This window comes from Cryptotermes secundus, unplaced genomic scaffold, assembly GCF_002891405.2.
Source record: "Cryptotermes secundus unplaced genomic scaffold, Csec_1.0 scaffold1066, whole genome shotgun sequence".
Lineage (NCBI taxonomy): Eukaryota > Metazoa > Arthropoda > Insecta > Blattodea > Kalotermitidae > Cryptotermes > Cryptotermes secundus.
This window is the reverse complement of record NW_019738984.1, coordinates 328,930-349,244: the sequence shown is the minus strand read 5'-3', so window position 1 is coordinate 349,244 and position 20,315 is coordinate 328,930. Positions and strand designations below refer to the sequence as shown.

At 42.5% G+C, this 20,315-nt stretch overlaps 1 protein-coding gene across 1 annotated transcript in view; it reads right to left on the bottom strand.

The window, feature by feature from the left end:
- The window catches only part of LOC111871548 (photoreceptor-specific nuclear receptor-like), a 134,315-nt gene extending 125,475 nt beyond the window's left edge, over positions 1-8,840 (bottom strand). Inside the window, exon 1 of the mRNA XM_023864719.2 lies at positions 8,483-8,840. Coding sequence (XP_023720487.1) covers positions 8,483-8,567 — 85 coding nt within the window. The 5' untranslated portion in view covers positions 8,568-8,840. The remainder of the gene's footprint in view (positions 1-8,482) is intronic.
- Positions 8,841-20,315: the final 11,475 nt, after the last annotated feature.

The window sequence follows — 20,315 nt, the reverse complement described above, 5'->3', positions numbered from 1 at the left end:
AATTCTCATTCGACTCTATGACAACTAGAATCAATTTCTTTTGTTTCGTACTTGTTTCAAAGCTCCGCTACAGGCCGGATATACTGAACGTTTTCTTTTCTGCCCAAATTCTCTCTAAAAAATACTGTAATAGGAAATCAATTACAGTTTTATATAATTCATTGTACACAAAGCCAAGTCATCCTATAATATAACGTTACACTTGTAACGCAGTCTGACCTACTGACAGTGTCCTTAAATATATAAAAGTAAAGTAAAAGTACAGATATCCCTGTAACAGGCTGTGGAGGCCCATAAAGTTTTGAGATATTGAGGTTCTCACATTTTTGTAGAAAATCGGCTCATGGATGGCGGTAAGGTTGCCAGCCTTACGCTCCGGCCACCCTTTACCCCCAAGAATATTACTGGTACTCATTTCTGTTAGAGGGGGAGTCGACCCTAGGGCCAGGCTGGAAGGATTAGGTAAATTGAAAAAAATCCACCTCATCGGGAATCGAACCCGCTACCTTCAGGCTTGTAGCATAATGCTACAACCAACTACGCTACCGCGTGCCCACAAATAATATAAATAAGGCAGCTAACAAAACGTTGTTAAATAAATCAAGAACCAAATTATGTGAATGCAGCGGCTGAGTACATGTTTACAATACAGGCCCATGCCGAAACCCCTCACATGTGTTATTTCAGTGGGACTATATTTAATATGTCTAAATACGGACTGGTAATAAATAGTGGCTTTTCTGCGCTAGAGGTCAAAAAATATTGTTACATGCCCTTAAAATAGTAACGATAACCTCTAACTGAATGAAATAGTCAGAGCTTAGTGCCAAAGCTAAAAGAGGAATGAATTATAAGCTCACCGACGTATGTTCGTAGCGTGATTAATGAATTTGTTTCTCACGAAAAGAGTAAAAATATCATATTACAATTCGTATGTTCAATGACACTGCGATTATCCGAAATAAGCGGAGTAGTAATTGTCGCTTGAGGTAAAGGACAGGCCTGTGTTCTTGCATGTCATCTCTTTGAGAACTCGAGAGAGAGAGAGAGAGAGAGAGACTGCTGGGGAGAACGGTAGTGAGAATCGCTATATTTAAAGGGAGAACAGAAGGTTCCCACACAGAGACCGCTCATTCTTCTTGCAGAGGGTAAAACTTTTGGAAGAGAAAAGGTAAGGTATTAGAATACGCGGATCGCCTCTGTGGTCTAGCGGTCAGTTTTTCTGGCTACATATCCAGAGGTCCCGGGTTCGATTCCCGGCGCTAACATATTTTCTGAGAGGTAGTGGGTCTGAAACGGGTCCACTCTGCCTCGTGAGGATAACTGAGGAGCTATTTCAATGAAATAGGGGCTTCGGTCTAGAAAACCGAGATTAACAGCCTTGGAGATTCGTTGCGCTGACCACATAACACCATCTATCGGCTAAAGTTAGCACTACCTTCGCCCACAAGCAGCGGTAGCTCGGTCGGTATAGATCTCTTGGGGACTACAGGCCACGGAGTTTGTTTTTTGTTAGAATACGAGCTTTGTTATTTAGATACTAACTCAGCGTGTTCTCTATGACGGAGAAAAACCACAGAAACCTTTGCTTCAGCTGGTCGGCCATAGGAATTGCCAGATGAGAACTGACTTCTAGCCGACGTAAACACACGTTAGTCCCTTTCTGTCTGTCTCTTTATTTGAAAAAGGATAAATATTTGTCTTGCGAATTTGTTTCATTGAAATTTATTTAAACCAGTGGTTCCCAAAATTTTTCAGGCCACCGCCCCTTTTTGTTCCAATACCCCATCCCCAGTGCTCTCTGGCCTACTCTGCATTCTTCAGAATAGCGGCTCGCACAACCCACTAAGGAAGACGATAACAGTCAAATAAGATACCGCATTCAGTAACTACTTCACTCTTAATAAATTCTTAATGTAGCCCAAGGGCTGGATGAGGTGATACCAGTTTCCCAGTGTCTCGTCTAAAATCACTTCTACCGCAAACAAGCGAATATAACTCAGAGGGCCCCACCTCCAGCGCCCCCTGTAGCTCCCTTAGCCTCTTAACGCCCCCCACAATGGACAGTATAGCCCGCTTTGGGAGCCAATTATCTTAACAATATTTGATAATTCAATTCATGCCTCACAGAAAACAAACTGCGTCCCCGGTGTAGAGACGAGTCGGTTATGGTGTCTGGGGAAATATTATCAGATTATTCTCAGAATCATATGAAACACAAATACGCTCTCTAGCGATAGGTTAAATGTACAATTTGAATGCTAAAGTTTTTCTTTTTTTTGGTAGTGGGCTGGGACTAAGTCCCTTGTACTGCGGCCACTTCTGGCCTATTGTACCAGCCCCAGATTATAGGTGAGGGTGATTGTGGAGCAATTGATGGAATGAAGATTGGCAGAGGAAACCGAAGTACTCGGAGAAAACCTGCCCCAGCGCCACTTTATCCACCACAAATCCCACTTGACCAGACACGGGCTCGAACACGGGCCGCCGCGGTGGGAAGTCAGCGACTAACCGCTTGAGCTATGGCGCGGCCTCAATGCTAAAGTAAGTGGCAGTACTACATAGGCCTTTTGGAAACCATTCTGCTCGGAGAGGTTAAATCTACACATAGGCCTAACTATAAAACAACGTCCCAGGCTAAAAGCCTACGACAGCCTGTAGGCCTAACCACGTTTTATATATCTGGGGTAATATGAACAAATTAGTTCTCCATAATAAAATTATGCAAAAGAAAACCTGTCAGTGAGATCAAATTATTTTTTAGTTTATGTGATTCAAAGTATATTTCGTCTGTTTTTTAAAAGTTAGCACAAAAAGACATAGGCTGTGCATTAGTGCAATATGCCCACTTGTGGCTATCTAAACGTTTGTGTACAAGCAAGGTAAATTTGTCACAGTACTTAATTAGTTAAGCGGTATATGATGAATACATGTTGGGGAGCGGAGATATAGCTCCACCTTTCCATCGGTACTAGATGGAGGAGAGTGGTCAGCTTCACGCACCTGTAGATTTACTCCCCAAGGAATGAGCCTCCGGCACTCATTGGATAGGAGGCTGGGGGCCCCAGTATAGGTCTGGACGCTTTGGAGAAGAGAAAATTTTTTCATTGCAGAGAATGAAACAGGGACCTGTCCAGCCCATAACCCGTCACTATATCTACTGAGCTATCCTGACTCCAAATTTTATGTAAATAATTTATTTATTAAACTAATATTATGCTGGACATTCTCCAACGTAATATTAGTAAAAATGTAAAAATCGAAAGTATCCCTGTAACAGGGCGTGGAGGCCCATAGGGTTGTGAGATGTTGATGTTCCCATATTTTCTAGACAATCGGCTCATAGATGGCGGTAAGGTTGTCAGCCCTACGCGCCGGCCGCCCTTTACCCCCAAGAATATCCCTGGTACTCATTTCTGTTAGAGGCGGAGTCGACCCCAGGGCCATAGTGCAGGAGGATGGATTAGGTAAATTGAAAAAAAATTCACCCCCTCCGGATTTGACCCTGCGACCTTCCACCTTGTAGCATAGTTCCTCAACCAACTCCGTTTCCGCGCGCTCCCAAACTAATATTAGTAATTTAATAAAATACAATTCACCAAAAACTAGCAAGTTTAGGCTGTGTGAACCTACTCAGTCAGAAGGTTAAAATAAATATTAGATATTGATACCTCAGATAATTATATTAGATAACCTTATAATAAAGATGAAGTTGTCCCTGTGTTTAACTAATTAAGCATTACTCCATCAAGACTTGTGGGGGAGTGAATGTACAGATCCACATTTTCTTTACCTCGGCACTAGTTGGAGGTGAGTGGTCAGCTTCACGCCCTTGCCGCTTTACCCTCGGAAAAGAGCCCCAAGTACCCATTGTATAGGAGGTTTGGTGGACCCCAGAGCTGGTCTGGAGGAGATAACCTTATAATACTGGTATAAAATAGTTTTAAAATCCCGAAGAATACAATTTTTCTGAAACTGTAGTCCTAGAATTAAATTTTAATTAACTGAAATTTTTTTTTCGAAAATAAAACTACACTCTCTTAATATCTATTGTCTTTTGCGTGAAATTTGAAATGATCCTGAGGTTTTTTTTTCTTGTCACTACAGCCCCAGTGAGCCTAGGCCTACCTCCATGAACTTCTCCGTTCACTTCGGTTTTCTAGATCTTACAAGTTCGGTAGGACTCCTTGGGCTAGTGATCAGCTCGTCGCAAGGCCTCTACCTGTACACAAACACAGAAAAACGCACACACACAAACTAAACATCCATGCCCTGAGTGGGATTCGAACCCACGATCCCGGTTTCCAATCCAGCGAAGTCAGTACATGCCTTAGACCGCTCGGCTACCGTGACCGGCTCGAGAGGTAAAGAGTTTGCTGAAAATGTAACGAAATATTTTAGGAATAATTTTGTTAAGTTTACGATCTGCTTATGTGTGATATCATACACTTTGATGGGCACCAATAGCTTTGTGTCAGTACCGATCATATCAGAGGCCTATTGAGACACATGTTGATGGTTTTCAGAAAAGGGAGAAGGTATACAAAGCAACAAAAGCTTCTTCTGATCAAATGGATTTTCTTGTGGACAAGAACGACATTACCGGCACCAATACGTTTCTCTTAGTAGCGACGCGCTTTTTATTCTAATTAAGATTCCTTTATTTTTAATTCGAATAGTATGGGGTCCAGCTGGCTTCACTCGGCATGATGGCCACTGAATGGTCTATTGTACCTGCCCCGGGTGATTATGATGATGGAGAATTTGGTGGAATGGAGATTGGCAGGGGAAACTGAAGTGCTCGGAGAAAACCTGCCCCATCGCCACTTTGTCCAACACACATCCCACTTGACCAGACCCGGGCTCGAACCCGGGCCGCCGTGGCGGGAAGCAAGCGACTAATCGCTTGAGCTATGGCGCGGCCCCAATTAAATAACTTAGGAAACTGAAAGAAACATTTTGAGTTGCCCAAGATATTTCAGTGGGATTTGAAACTGTAAACACTCCCTTTAAGTTTCATGCTGTGTTTAGGATATCCAAAACGGAACTTCGAAATTTAAACAATTTACTAGCTGGTATTAAGACAAGAGATTTTCAGAAAACAGTGTTCTGTTAATTCCACGGACGTTCTATTAGCAGTCTACACTCGTGTGTGGGAGCGTCAGTATAATGCGTAAACCTACGTTATAGTTTATGAATTACTCACACGCTCTTACGAAATGCAAGACTTGGTCATTCTCTCGTGAAATATAGGTTATAGGTGTAGTATATAAATTAATAAACATAATGTTAACTTTTTATTATGCTTTTTATCTTTGGCGCTACAGCCCCAATTTGGGCCTTGTTCTACCTCCATAAAACTCTCCGTTTCACTTCGATTTGCTAGATCTTAGACATTAGGTAGGGCTCCTTGGGCGGGTGATTAGCTAGTCACGAGCCCTCTGCCTGAACACAAACACAGAAATACGCACAGACACCTAGAAACACTAAATATCTGTCCCCTGAACGGCATTCGAACCCACTATCCCGGCTTCCGAGCGAGCGAAGGTAGTTCATGCCTTAGATCTCTCTGCTATCGTGACCGTTTATTAGTTTACTTCCCCCCCCCCTTGGCACTACAGCCCCAGTGGGCCTAGGCCTACCTCCATGAACTCCGTTTACTTCGGTTTTTCTAGATCTAACACATACGGTAGGACTCCTTGGGCGGGTGATCAGCTCGTCGCAAGGCCTCTACCTGTAGACAAACACAAAAAAAAAGCACACAAACATCCTTGCCCTGAGTGGGATTCGAACCCACGATCCTGGCTTCCGAGCAATCGAATACAGTGCATGCCTTAGACCGCTCGGCTACCGTGACCGGCTTATTAGTGTACTTAGTCCAATTAAATCTGTTTTGAATTACTATGGGATGTCCATTGAAGCATAATTACTTGCAATTTTTCTACCCTTTTCACCAAATGATAAAAATTGATGTTAACTGGTTATAGGCGTATACTCTATGTAAAAGTCTTCTGATGCCTTGGTGTGCAGTAATTAAGACCAGATCGGTCTAACTGACCAATCTGATTAGGGATATAGCCTTCATTGCACACGACGATTAGAGCTTGTTGTGTCCGAAAATTTGTGTTTGAAAGGAACTGAAAACGATTAAGAATGCCCCAAATAATAACAGTCATATTTACAGTAGGCCTACATTTTGTTACGATTCTTAATAAATAGATTTCACTGGCTGCGTATTTCTAGAATAATTTAAACTCACATATAGACCTACAATAATTAGATATTTCAGTGTTCATACCGAAAAAGTAAAGCATCATCGGTGATGTTTTCTTCGGCTTCTGGTAACACAGGCCACAAAGCAACGTTGTATAAATTACAGAAGCCAAAATTACTGTCGCCGTAACATTTTACGAATTTTAATCAAAAATTTTATCCTGAAAAAAAAAATTGAACTACCAAACAGAACTTCAACTTTGTTTCCTGAATGTGTATAATACTAAAAAAACCCGCTCTGGCCCTATTTTACACAATTTTCAGGATATGATTAATTCTATTTCCCTATCAAAACACGGAAACATATTTGCAATGATTGGCTGAAATTCTGACCTACAACACACCTATGTGTCTTCGGCCAAAACAATAGGCCTGAATGAATTATAGGGAAAAACTGAAACTCTTATTAACCTGCAGTGCCTAACCTGTTTTGTAGTAATATTACTGTAGTCTGTTCTGACAGGGTTGATGCAAATTATAAGGCAGGCCTATATACCTATTTTTCCCCCTCCATGGCTCTACAGCCCTTGTGGATCTTGGCCGATTTTTCAAATACCTAGTCAGTAGAACTCCTTGGACGGGGGATCAGCTCGTCGCAAGGCTGCTATCTGCACACAGAACAACACAAACACGGAATTAACACACACAGCCATCCATGCCTCGAGTGGGATTTGAACCCACTCCCCCATTGTTCGAGCTGACGAAGACGGTTCTAATCCCAGACTGCGCAGCCACTGCAGTCGGCCTATATACCTGCAGGAGTAATGAAATGAAGTTTCGTTAAATGGAGGTCTCACCTTTCCACAATTATCGTAGTGAAAGCAATTGCAATTTCACAGTTAAGCCTATCGATTTTCTTGTCTTGCAGTCAATGTCACTGCCAGTTGCAGTAGGAAAGAAATGATCTAGTTGTGTTCCTCATGACGTCAGGAATGTTATGATTTAAACAATAACATGGCTTTGTGCTGTGGCCAGGAGCCAATAGGTTTGTACAACTGTACCTTGCAGTGAGTTCTCGAAGAAGCTCATCGCTGATTAAATATAAACAAATGTGTTTAGCTACTGAATGTTTAACTGATGACGTGAATAGCATCTGTAATTCATATTTGACTGAATATTTTCTGAAACGATTTTATTTCTTTTATATTTCTTTAGTTCTGAAAGACATTTTATTTTAATTATAAAATCGCTGTATCTTATGTCACAGAGTGCTACAGACCCATATTCTAATTATATGTGGGTACTAAGACTAAAGTGGGGGGGGCACGCGTTAACGTAGTTGGTTGGGGCACCATGCTAAAAGCCGGGAGGTCGCAGTTCAAGTCCCGATGAGGTCACTGGATCCTTTTTCAATTGACCTAATCCTTCCAACCGCAGTATGGCTCTTGGGCCGACTAAGCCTCTAACAGAAATGAGTACCAGGAATATTCTTGGAATATACTTGGGGGTAAAAGGTGGCTGGAGCGTAGGGCTGACAGCCTTGTGGTCAACTATGAGTCGATTGTCTAGAAAATGTGGGAACCTCAACATGTCACAATCCTACGGGCCTCCACGGCCTGTTACAGGGATACATTTACTTTCATTTTACTAAGACTAAAAGAGCAGACATAAATTTCAAGGTCTATTAACACTCTGAATTCTGAAGTTGATCTAAATCGACCATAAAACTTATCTAAATGTTAAATTCCTACTTTATAGAAAACACACTGCGTTGCTAGTACAAGAACCAATCGGTTACTGATGTTCAGAGAAGAATCACTGTTTATCGTGAGAAATATAGGACACACAGCGGCCCTTAATTTCCGTCTATGAAAAGCATTGAGTGCTTTTAAAATTTAAAGCACTTGCAGAGGCCTATAGTGACTATTGCGCTTTCGAAAGTTAATGTCGATAAAAACTGGAATCGTGTCTACAATGGAAAATTTAATGTAAGGATGATAACTGAATTGAACACAATTTATTTGGCTTGTATCCATATTTAAAAAAATATTACATTTTATATAATTATTTAATGGCCAACGTCTTCATTGATATTTGAAAATACAAATAGGGTAATCCAGTTATAATTCGCTCTGAAATCAACAGAAAATTCTTTGTAACGAATCATTATTTAGTTACTATGAAAGCTCAGAATAAGATCTGAGTGCCCGGGATCTATTCGTTCTCGAATTACACCAAAATTGAAATTAGCGACTTAGCTGTGACTCACCTCGCAGTGCGTTCTCCGCCTCGAGTGGTGACTGGACCGCGCCTGCTGTTGTGGTTGCCGGCGGAGATGCACTTGCGGACTCCATGCGTCGGTGGCGCGGCAGTGGTGGCAGTGGTGGCACTTCTTGGTACCGCGCGGCTTCTTATAATCCGATTTTACTGTATACTTTTTTCAGTAAAAGGGCTTAACAAATTGTTTAATTCCGTACAGTTGTCACAGAAGTGACTGCTTTCAAGTACGTACGCTTAACATAACAAGTGGCGGGTGTTTGCGAGGCTTAATCTTGCCACGGTGGGTCCTGGTGTAGCAGTTGATGCTGCCACCACCACCACCGCCACCACCACCACCATCTCGACAAGCGCAGTAGTCCACATGCCATCAAAACTGAAGGAGCGCTCCCAGTAATAGGGGGTGAGGAGCGGCGGGAGGGAGGGCGCTATAGTAATTGCTCTTACTGATGATGATGCTGTGACGCCAGTGGTGGGAGGAGGAAGCACAATGCTGTGTGCGTGACCCGTCACTCATTACCACCCCTCTGTCCTCTCCAACTCTCCCCCCTAACTTCACCACTTTGCTAATTGCGACAACCTGATTAATACCGAAGTTCGACACTTCTCACATTTAGACACGTATAAGACATTCATAATTAACTGGGCCAGTTTCGGGTGTGGCTCGCTTCATCTTTGTGTGTCTGGTGTGTGATTTCGAACCCTCCCCTGGTTTCCTTAAAACTACAGAGCCCACAAGTCAGGGGGCTCTGTCGGGAGAGACGAGCATGGGCCTTCTGTCCTCCTATCACAAATAATACGTTCACGATATTCACCATTGATTGGTTGATGCTTCTGGGAAGTTCCGACATGCCTTAATCCTATTGGTCGTTGGCTGCTGCCGGCTAAAGCTTGATGTCGTGATCTCATTGGCTCACCGAAAAAGCAGTTTGGTAGCAGGAGGCGGGAATTGAAAGGGATGCTAGGGATGCAGCAGGCGGCAGGGTTGCGAGGAAGGGGAGAGCGGCGGTCGCTGTATTACAGCGTGGCAGGGGGCACTGGGTGCAGCTGAAGAGGATAACAGGCTTAATTCTCATTCAAAAAGCTTCCAGAGTCCCAAGCAGCAAAGTAAATGTGATTTCGATCCGCGCGCAGGAGAGAGACGGCTCAAGACGGAGATAAAAATAAAGCATGAAGAGCACATCAGGAGATGGCGGAGGGAGAGTGACTCCAGCTGCTCTCCAGCCCGTCCCGGGTGAACCTACTGTTCTGCTCTCTGTCCCACGTTCGCGCTACTGCTTCCTGCCATCAGCAATAAATAAGTTACTATTCCTTCCTTCCTTCCTTCCTTGTTTGCCTGCCTTTTGTCTTCTAGTCTTTAGTCTCCCTTCCTCTCTCTCTCTCTCTTTCTCTATACCTTCATTTCTCTTCATTTCCTTCACCTGTTCTGCCTTCGTTTTATACTTTATTTCTTCGTTGCATTTAGGCTTATATCTTTTGCAACGCCTTCCTTTTTTCCACTTCTTCCTTTATTTCTTTGTTTGTCTTATTTCTCTTCTTTTGCCTCGCTATACTTTAGATTTCTTTCCGGCTTCTGCACTTTATTTTTTTATCTTCCTCCATGTTTATGTATTTTTCTCCTTCTGTCCATATTTCTTTCTCTCTTCCTTCCTTTCTTTCTCTAATGACGCTCTGGGGTCCACACATTTAGCTAACACACAGCCGAACTGGTACTGTCAGCGGGCTCGTGATTGTGAATTAATAAGAACATGGAAGAACGATATTGCAGCCTAAATTTTACCCCGCACCTACCTGGAAATACTGAGGAATATCACGAAAGGTCTTGGTCGGGATAGCCCATTTGTTACACGAGATTCGAACTGTACACCTGCAAAGGACTGAACAGTCATTATGGCCTGTAGGCCTAGCTGATTTATCCATTCCCTTGCCTGTTTCAATTATCCGCGACTTTCTTCTGTAATTGCCTAAGTTTTCAGTTTTTGCTAATGCACCTACTGACCATACGGCAAGACAGCCGCCCCCAAGAAGGAGCAACCACAAGGCCCTTCCCTGCAGTTCAGTGTCCTACACCTCCAGACTCACAGCCTACTCTACCAAGATCCGTTCCATCTCTTCTGTCTTCAAATTTACAGGCTTTCAATTGATTTGTTTTCCTTTCAAACTTTGTGTCTTACGTGCCTGCGGCTGAACAGCTCCGTCCAAACACTTTCCATCACGTACTAGCTCAATGGGCTGGTTCCTGGCTGGACCACCTAGGGGTCGGATTTCCCATCCCGGTGGGGGCAAGTATTTTCACTTCTTCATGTCGTCCATACCGGCTGTGGGGTCCACCTAATTTCCCATCCAATGCGCACCCGGGGCTCTTTCCCGTGGGGTACAGCGGGCGGGGCGTGAAGCTGATCAGTCACTTCCAAATAGTGCTGAGGTCAAGAAACCCTAGATTTATACATCCACTCCCCCATAAGCCTTCATGGCGTAGTGCGTAATTAGTTAATCACAGGGACAAACTTACCTTATCTTACTAGCTCATTAGATTTCAGAACCATAAATAAAGGCTTACTAGATGGACCTGTAGACCTACAGGGTCATATTATGAAGTTTCTCATTCTATTATTCCGGTCTAGAAAACAGAGATTAACGGCCGTGGGGATTCGTTGCGCTGACCACGCGACACCCTCTTTCCGCTAAAGTTCGCACTAACTTTGCCGACAAGCGGCTGTCGCTCGGTCTGTATAGTTCGCTTGTGGACTCAAGCCACGGTTTTTTCTTTTTCTGTTCTAAATATGTCAGCTGGCCGTCTGTTTACTGGACACGTTGGCGCCTCACCTCCTCTGCCTTGTGACTGTCAAGGAAGTGCTGAGCTGTGGTGTAATAGCCTCATTATTGAAGGGGTAAGTACTCTGTTAAAGGGACACGTGGTAGCGTAGTTGGTTGAGGCACTATGCTACAAATCGAAAGCTCACTGGTTAGATTTGCGATGTCGTTGGATTTTTCAATTGGCCTAATGCTTCCAACAGCATTAATGCCCTGGGGTCGACTCAGCCTCTAACAGAAATGAGTACCAGAAATCTTCCTGTGGGTAAAGGGTGGCTGGCGTGTAAGGCTGACCTCACCGCCATCTGTAAGCCGATTGTATAGAGAATGTGGGAGCCTCGACGTCTCACAAACCTATGGGCCTCCACGGCATGTTACAAGAATAGCTTTTCCTTTTACATTCTGTAAAATGATTCACTTCCTAAATAAAATCCATGGCTAACAAAAGTTAAACAAAGAAGCGGAAATCTGATGAGAAACAGACTCTTCCAGAAGAAACGGGCAGAGAAATGTTTTTTGTTGAGAATCAAGGTAGCAGCTTATGAGTGATACGTCAACAAAGAAGATTATTGAACTATTCTGTGTTCTGGAATAAAATGCTGGTTATACGGTGAAGGTCACTGTTTCGTCAAAATATATCGTCTACATTTTCACCCTGAAGATGGAAGCGATGTGTACCTCGGCAATGTTAGTTCGTTTTCACTGGAGTAAGCCTACATGGAGTTATATCCCAGGAGACAGACACCGCTGTGAGAATCTAAGATTCATCAATGGAGTTGATCAAGTTCATTGCCTTTGAACTCAAGAATAAAAGTCTACCTTATTTTAAATTTTATTTTCGTTAAGTTAGAAGAAATTAAGGCCAGATTAAATATGATAAAGTCTTTGTATAATTCAGTTCATAATCTCTTGTTTTTGTTTTCTATCTAAAATCTCAAAGATTTCAATATCAAACATGAAAAGTTTTCCGTATTTTTTGCTACAAACTGAGGGTGTTTGAGAACAGGATGCTGAGGAAATACATATGCCTAAAAGGGTGACGTAACGGGAGGGGTTGTATAGAATTGCATAAAGAGGAGCTCCATAGTTTGAAGAGGATAAGATGACAGTGCATATAGCACTCATGAAGAAGAGATGCATACAAATTTTGGTTGGGAAGCATGAAGGAAAGAAACCACTAGGAAAATATAGGACTAGAGGACAGGATAATATTAAAGTGTATCTAAAAAAGTAGGTTAGGAAGGTCTGACTGGATTCTTGTGACTCAGGATAGGGACCAGTAGCATATGTTTGAGAGCACGGAAATGCACATTGGAGATTCATAAAATACTGCAATCTCTTGAATAGTGTGTAACTATTAGCTTCATAAAAAAGACTGTAGTCGAGGCTTTCACCTTTCACTCACCTATCTTTCTGTGTTATTAGGATTAATATTAAAGGGAATTAAGTAAAAATTGGGCGCAAATGAGAGATGTACTCTTATTAATGTAATTGACTGTAGGTAAACAAAGTCTCATGTAGGGACTAGGGGCGGGATGAGATCATGAGAATGTCAAGGGCGTTACAACCAAAACTACCAGCACCAGTGGCACCTAGATTATTTCCATAGTCACGAGGAGACCACGAAACATTGAGGACGAAATCAGTGAAGGAGCACAACACTATTCACCGTTCGTTTACGTACTGTTGGAAACTGCATCAAGACAAACATCAAGACACGAGACAAAAGACACAGTCTTGCTTCATTCGTGATTCAGACTCGAGTCCGCACACTGAAGTAGCACGTGTCTGCGTCTTATCACATCTCTAGTTGATGGCATGACGTCATCATCTCGATAACATACACTGGTACTATTCCTTGAGTACTGATGTCTGAGTCTTGACGCACAGAAAAGGAACATGCCAAGTCTTGTTGCACGTGTCTGTAGCGTGAAGCTGATGTCAGCATCATAACTCAGACCCATGTGCGGCGGTTTTCATAATCTTATTCGTTATGACTGTACTCATTTCTTTGCGTCATGTCGCAGACATCGTGTCTTGACTGTTACATGTCTTGACGTATGCCAGTTTGCAGCCTACCTTAGTCCCGAATTCCATAATTAAAATAAGTTCTGCCTGTAACATTGTCACTTAAACAGAATATGAAATTATGCAAGCCACTTTCTTTAGTTACAAGCCTTCAGCTCCATTTCAAACTTCAATATATAAGTTTAGCGAAGCGCAGCACAAGTCTAATCTGGTCCAAGAGGTGACGCTAAGTGATCTTCAGCTTTGAGACCTTTCGAAACATAACGCTACAAATTCAAAGGCGCTGGGTTTTTTTCCTCTTCAGGAAATATATAATTCTCTCAACTGATATGATTCATTAAAATGGACAAATACGTCTTATTGCTCTAATAAAAATTTGGTTGGTTGGTTGGTTGGCTACTTTTATTTTTTCAGTACGTGCAAAATAGTCAGCTTTGGGGCTTGTCGCATTCCAAATTCCAGTCCTATCTGTGCACAGACCTTTCAAGAAGACGACAAGCTGACACCACGATCTCTCAGAACTTCTACCGAAACACAACATTGCCAGGACAAGACAAAGAAATAAGAAATTATAGAAGTAACAACCATGGCTTAATCAATGACCGAATAGACCTATGTGTATATAAGTGTATGAAATTTAAAAACCGGAAGAATTGGTATAATTATAAATAAATGTACAGTAATTACTTCATTAAAATAATAATTATATTATTTAAAACCCCCTGAAAGCAAATGACGACAAGACTGAAGTCCATGGAGTTACTTTTGTTAGTTACTTAATTAGTAAAACACTGAGGCAGTATAGACATAAGAAGTTCTATATCTTATAAGTAGAAATTTCATTCCAATACACAAGCCCAGTGCCGATCGCAGTGGCGCATTCCCTCTCTCGAACACTGGGATCGTGGGTTCGAATTCCACTCGAGGCATTGATGTCTGTGTTCGTTTATTTACCGTGTGTGCTGTTCTGTGTATAGGTAGCGGCCATGTGACTTGCTGATCCCCAGTCAAAAGAATCCTGCTGACTGTGTATAAGTAAGTAAGTGTATCCTTGTAACAGGCCATGAAGGCCCATGGGCTTGTGAGTTGTTGAGGTCCCAACATTTTCTAGACAATCGACTCATAGATGTCGGTGAGGTTGTCAGATTTACGCGCCGGCCGCCCTTTACCCCCAAGAACATTCCAAGAATATTTCTGTGAATCATTTCTGTTAGAGGCTGAGTCGACACCAGGGTCATAGTGCGGCTGGAAGGATTAGGTAAATTGAAAAATTCAATGATCTCACCGGGATTTGAACGCACGACCTTCCGGCTTGTAGCATAGTGTCTCAATAGACTACGCTACCGCGTGCCGTGTATAGATTAAGAAACTGAAAAAATGGCCAAGGTCCACAAGGGCTGTAGAGCCATTCATAGATAGACATAGGCCAGCCAATTAGCAATAACCCTAAGTGTGACATCAAATTTCTATACTCTATATATTTTTAATCAGTTCATGTTTTCCTGTAGGAAATTATTTATTCTATATTTATAAATTCCATTTAGATCGGTAAATTATGTATAGATATAGGCCTATAAGCAGTTCATTTCTTAGCTGTCATGGATTAGGTCCATCGTTCTAGGCTGTTCAGAATTTATTTTTGAGGCCATAAATTCTTCAGAAATTTAATAGGGTAAAGTGGACGGGTAAAGATCCATCGCCAGTTCCTTCTTCATAACAGAACACTACATAGAAGAACGCTGACATATATTATCGATTATCCTGCAAAGGTTCGAACTCAAAACTCCAATTTCCGAGCGTACACGTTAAACTTGTTAATCAATCGTCTACCCGTCTCTGGAAGTACCGGACGAGGATTGAATCCGACCCTCTCGTCACGCCGTCCAGAGAGAGGGTCACCAGTGTCACAGTGATGATTTCAATAATGCAATATTTGCAGCTTCTTTGTGTGGCCTTTTGCTGAGCCGGACCCGCGGGCGTGTCCCACATATCACTCAGAAGCGTGACAATGACGTCCCAGGACTCCCATCATGTCCGAATACAGGCTTCAGATCCACGTCACACAGTGTGATGGATGGAACGCCACCTCCTGGATTGGATTTCATGCGATCGAATCAATCTGCGATACTGGCGACTGGTGTGAGAAGCCTGCTTCCCTTGCGACATTGATTCGAGTTTTGGAAACAAGTAACTGAACTGTGCAACAAGTCAGGCCTTGTACAGCTCCTGCAGGCTTGCATTAGTGAGGTAAACGGTTCGAATCTGGACTGCCTCTAGCCTGGGCGCGTTTCTGTTGTTACCATGCGTGAATGCCGCGATATCAACGTTTTCTCTTTTCCAAGTCCTTACCTGTCAACGTTTACGCCTACGAAACTATGACTATTTATTTCGTTAATGCATCTACATAATCCTAAATAAACTCGGCAATTGAAACGGGGTCGTTTATTCATTTAGCTTTGCTTTTTAACGAAACTTTCCAAAAATGAGGGCCTGTAGTCTATAAAGTCGAATTACAGGATTATCCGTGATTTATGAATTGGTAAGGATGTGGAAGGAAGCGGTTGTGACTTAGTATGAGGTACTAGCCCTGCATATTCCTGCAAGAAGTGACAACAATCACGAGGAAGGTATGTCAGTATATCCAGGGCCCTGGTGGAGATTTGAATCTGGGACCTTCAGGAACAGGGAGCAGGATTGGTAGCTACTCGATCTCGAAGTTCTGTTGAACAGTGTCGTCAGACAATCTATAAGAATAAACCAGTCTCCTACTATCACGTGATTTCTATATTCAGGCATTTATATTTTCATTACATGCACTAGCGCTGTCTAAGGAAAGTCTTCGCTCGCTCGAACGTTAGGATCGTGGGTTCGAATTCCACTCAAGGCCTGGATGTCTGTGAGCGTTTATTCTGTGCTTATGTTGTTCTATGTGTATGTAGCGACCTTGTGACGGGCGGATCCTAGTATTTGTTGTTTGAGAAGAATCGTAAAATGAATCGAGAATCCTTAATTTAAGATTTGAGGTTTACGCGGAGGTGAGTATGAAGAATAATTAGATTACGATATATAATTTGTATATTTGTATATTACAGATAACACCTATACAATACTAGAAACAAGAAGAAGCCGCTGCAGCACTATAGACATAGGGCGAGTAACCCAGACATTTTTAAAATTTAAATTTAGAGAACAATTTTTAAAGGATTTCAAATTAGAACCGAAGATTTTATAAGTGCTAATCAGGAAGACCTATATTTTTAAATTTTAAATGTTATAAATAAGTGCAGTGTAACAGATACGTGAGTGTATACACCTGATGATGGCCGTTTGGGGCCGAAACATGTAGTGTATAGAGAGGAACAAAACGAAAGACCTATAAATTAAATATAATATTGTAATTAGGTTACATTGAATGTGTCGCCCTGTATTCTGGTAGATGTTTATCAACATTTCGGAGGAACATTGTGTCCTCATCTTCAGGGTAGAGAATGCTAATGACTTGTATTACATTCCAGAAAACAACATGTAATATTTACAGGATATTCACAAGCGGCCTCCGTAGTCTAGAGGTAACGTTCCCACCTCATGACTCTTAGTACGCGGGTTCAAATACCCGGCGGAGGTCGTCGAATTTTTAAGGGCGGAAAATTTCAGGGAACAAGTCCTCCGGGAGGGACTTTAAGCCGTGGGTCCCGTGTCGTAGCTTTACGGCACGTAAAAGAACCTCATACCTCCAAAGGAGGTCACTGAGCAAAATTGCGGACGTTTGCCGCCAAACTAACTAACTACAGGATATTCACACCTGTCTGAATTTCGAATCTTACATTACTGAAGGCCTATAATTATTACAAGCAAAGCTTCAATTTGAGCCGGTCACTGTAGCAGAGCGGTCTAAGGCATGCACTGCCTTCGCTCGCTCGGAAGCCGAGATCATGTGTTCGAATCCCACTCAGGGCATGGATGTTTAGTGTTTGTGTACAGGTAGAGGCCTTGCGACGAGCTGATCACCCGCCCAAGGAGTCCTACCGAATGTGTAAGTTCTAGAAAAACCGAAGTGAACGGAGATTTTCATGGAGGTAGGCCAAGGACCAAATTGGGGCTGTAGACCAAAAATCAGAAGTTTTAATTTAACCCCCATTCCTCCTTTATGTCATTGCCCCTGAGAATTACGACAAATTCACTTTCAATTTACTTTGCTAACAGCCCCGGTTATCATATGTAGTTGAGTTTAATATAACGGCTTTTGTTAAAGAACATGTGTGCAAGTCTAGGCCCTATGTTCATATGTAAACTGAACATTTCTAGTTAGACTAGATGGGCCCAAATCAGAAATTGCGTACATATTTGGGTACGCCCATAATAGGAACGATTTCTTCGACTGAAAACGTGGAATAGCATGTTCACTGAAAACGAAATGGACATTCAGAGCTCAACCGCAATTCAGTCTCTTCCATACCTCGTTAGAATTAGCTAACGGAACTAGAACTCAGACCTGATGTGGCAAACGTCTGAAAAGTCGACTTGTAATGGTATAAATGGGCACCAGATGTGGACATGAAGTGACGTCACATGAACTGGGGTGTAATCTGAAGGACCTGCCTCTCTCTCCCCACCCTCAATTTTCCGCGCATTAAGCCCTGTAATTACAACCTCAGATATACCAGTAGAGGCCCGTAGCAAGACGCACAGAAATCGCATGGACAACTCATCAAAGTTGCCGAGTAACAAAACAGTGTTCGAAAAGTCCTGGAGTTCAACCTACGAGATTTTCGGTGGACAAACTGTATCTGGCACTCCGACTACTTAAGTTTTCACCTGTCAGTTATCTATCTATCTATCTATCTATCTATCTATCTGTCTGTCTGTCGGTGGCCCTACAGTCCTTTGTTGGACCTCAGCCGCTTTTTCAGTTTCTTAAACATATAGAAATTCGGTAGGACTCCTTGGACAGGTATCAGCCCGTCGCAATGCCGCTACCTGCACACAGAACAACACAAACACAGAATAAACGCTCACAAACATTCATGCTTCGATTGGGGTTCGAACCCATGATCCTAGCGTCCGTGTGAGCCAGGATTTTTCATGCCTCAGACTGCGCGGCCACTGTGATGGGCCTCACTCTATAATGCTCCACATTACCCTATCATCAGGGACTGATATGGTAGGTCCATTTTTTTCTGCAGTGTTAAGGCAATCTCTCCCATTCATACCTCTATAAGGAACTTTCGTAAGATTATATAATAAGAAGAACCAGGCCTACAAAATAATGACAAATATAGGTCTAATTTAACTGAAATGAAAGAATATTTCCTTAGGCTTAATTAAGCAACACACAGTAAAGATATTGTCACGTGTATTTTGGTAACGCGACAGTAAATAATGACTTCCGGCTTTGGTAACTCGATTTATTTGATAATTTCAAACGTCGTAACTACAATTTGTTCTTACACTTTCAAGTTTGCTGCATCTATGACACACAAACAATTATAACACTCTCAAGATTAGCACATCAATTACCGAACTGCCTTGAACCACGTCTTCCTGAAGAATCCTCTCGAACAGTCTTCACTGCTTCTTATATAGGCTCGGCACGGACCACGCATAGAAAACCCAGTTCTATTGTTGCATAAGGAAGATCACACAGAAAACAAGTCACGTGATTCCTAGCGAGCTTCTTCATTACTGCGCTGTTGTGGGGAGTGGAACAGCAGGCATATCTCCAAGCATTATTAAAACTGATACTCTTCTCTATACGGAGTGTCCATGGCGTGCATGCAAACAAAATATTCGCTTCTTAATAGCTTACGGGCCGGGGAAGCAAGCCTACCCTTCATCTTGTACACACGACGCCTCTCTTCATTGCAATAGTAGCATGTAGTACGTGTTCTGAACTACGCTCTGAACCAGTCCTGACAACTGCCTCTCGTTTGTTTCAGTCTTCTCTGTAGATATTCGATACGAAATATAAGACATAAGTGGAGAGTTTCACGTCCCAGCTGCTTTATTCTGAGAGAAAAAGTTCTCAGCACCCATTACATAAAAGACTGTGCCCTAGAGTCGGTCTGGGCCCCATGACCAAGATGTAAACCTACAGTTTTCCCTAAAACGAAGCCCGGTTTTCTTTCACATAACAAAGTTACTGCAATGTACTGAGTAAACCATCCTGGGACCAAATTGATGAAGTTATTCATTTTAGTTCCCTTTGAGGGAGTATGATGGGATGAAAACAAAGCATGAACGTGTTGCTGTGAGAATTTTTTTACGATGTCCACGATTTGAATCTCACCTCTAAAACTTCCAGTTTACCTTATGCTCTCTAGTAAATTTGAGTTAAATACGGATATTCCGATTTCATGCGGGATATAACTGCTTCTTTATATGTGCATTACAATTCACATGAGAAAGTTGAAAGCAAATTTATTTTGGGGTCTTAGGAATACCATGTTAAGATGTATGGAAAACGTGTAAATGTATATATTTCACTCATTATGAAACTTGATAGTAGTTGCAGGTATCAAATTCACTGTTTCGGCACCTTTGTCCTTGAAAAGGACCCCCCTATGTTATTGCAGTCATGCAAATGATGAAGGCACCAGAGTCGGTCTGATGGAACTACCGAGAGAAGAATCATTACACTTGCCCGTAATCGAAATCTTGACCACCAGCAAGTTATCGCTAACTTTACTAAGCTATCTCGGCTCTCCTCTATAAGGGATAATTTACAGCCCTAATTGGTGGCTTGCCGGTCACGGTAGCCGAGCGGTCTAAGCCATGCACTGTCTTCGCTCGCTCGGAAGCCGAGATCGTGGGTTCGAATCCCACTCAGGGCATAGATGTTTGTGTGCGTTTTTCTGTGTCTGTCTACAGGTAGAGGCCTTGCGACGAGCTGATCACTCGCCCAAGGGTCCTACCGAATGTGTAAGATCTATAAAAACCGAAGTGAACGTAGTTCATGGAGGTAGGCCTAGGCCCACTGGGGCTGT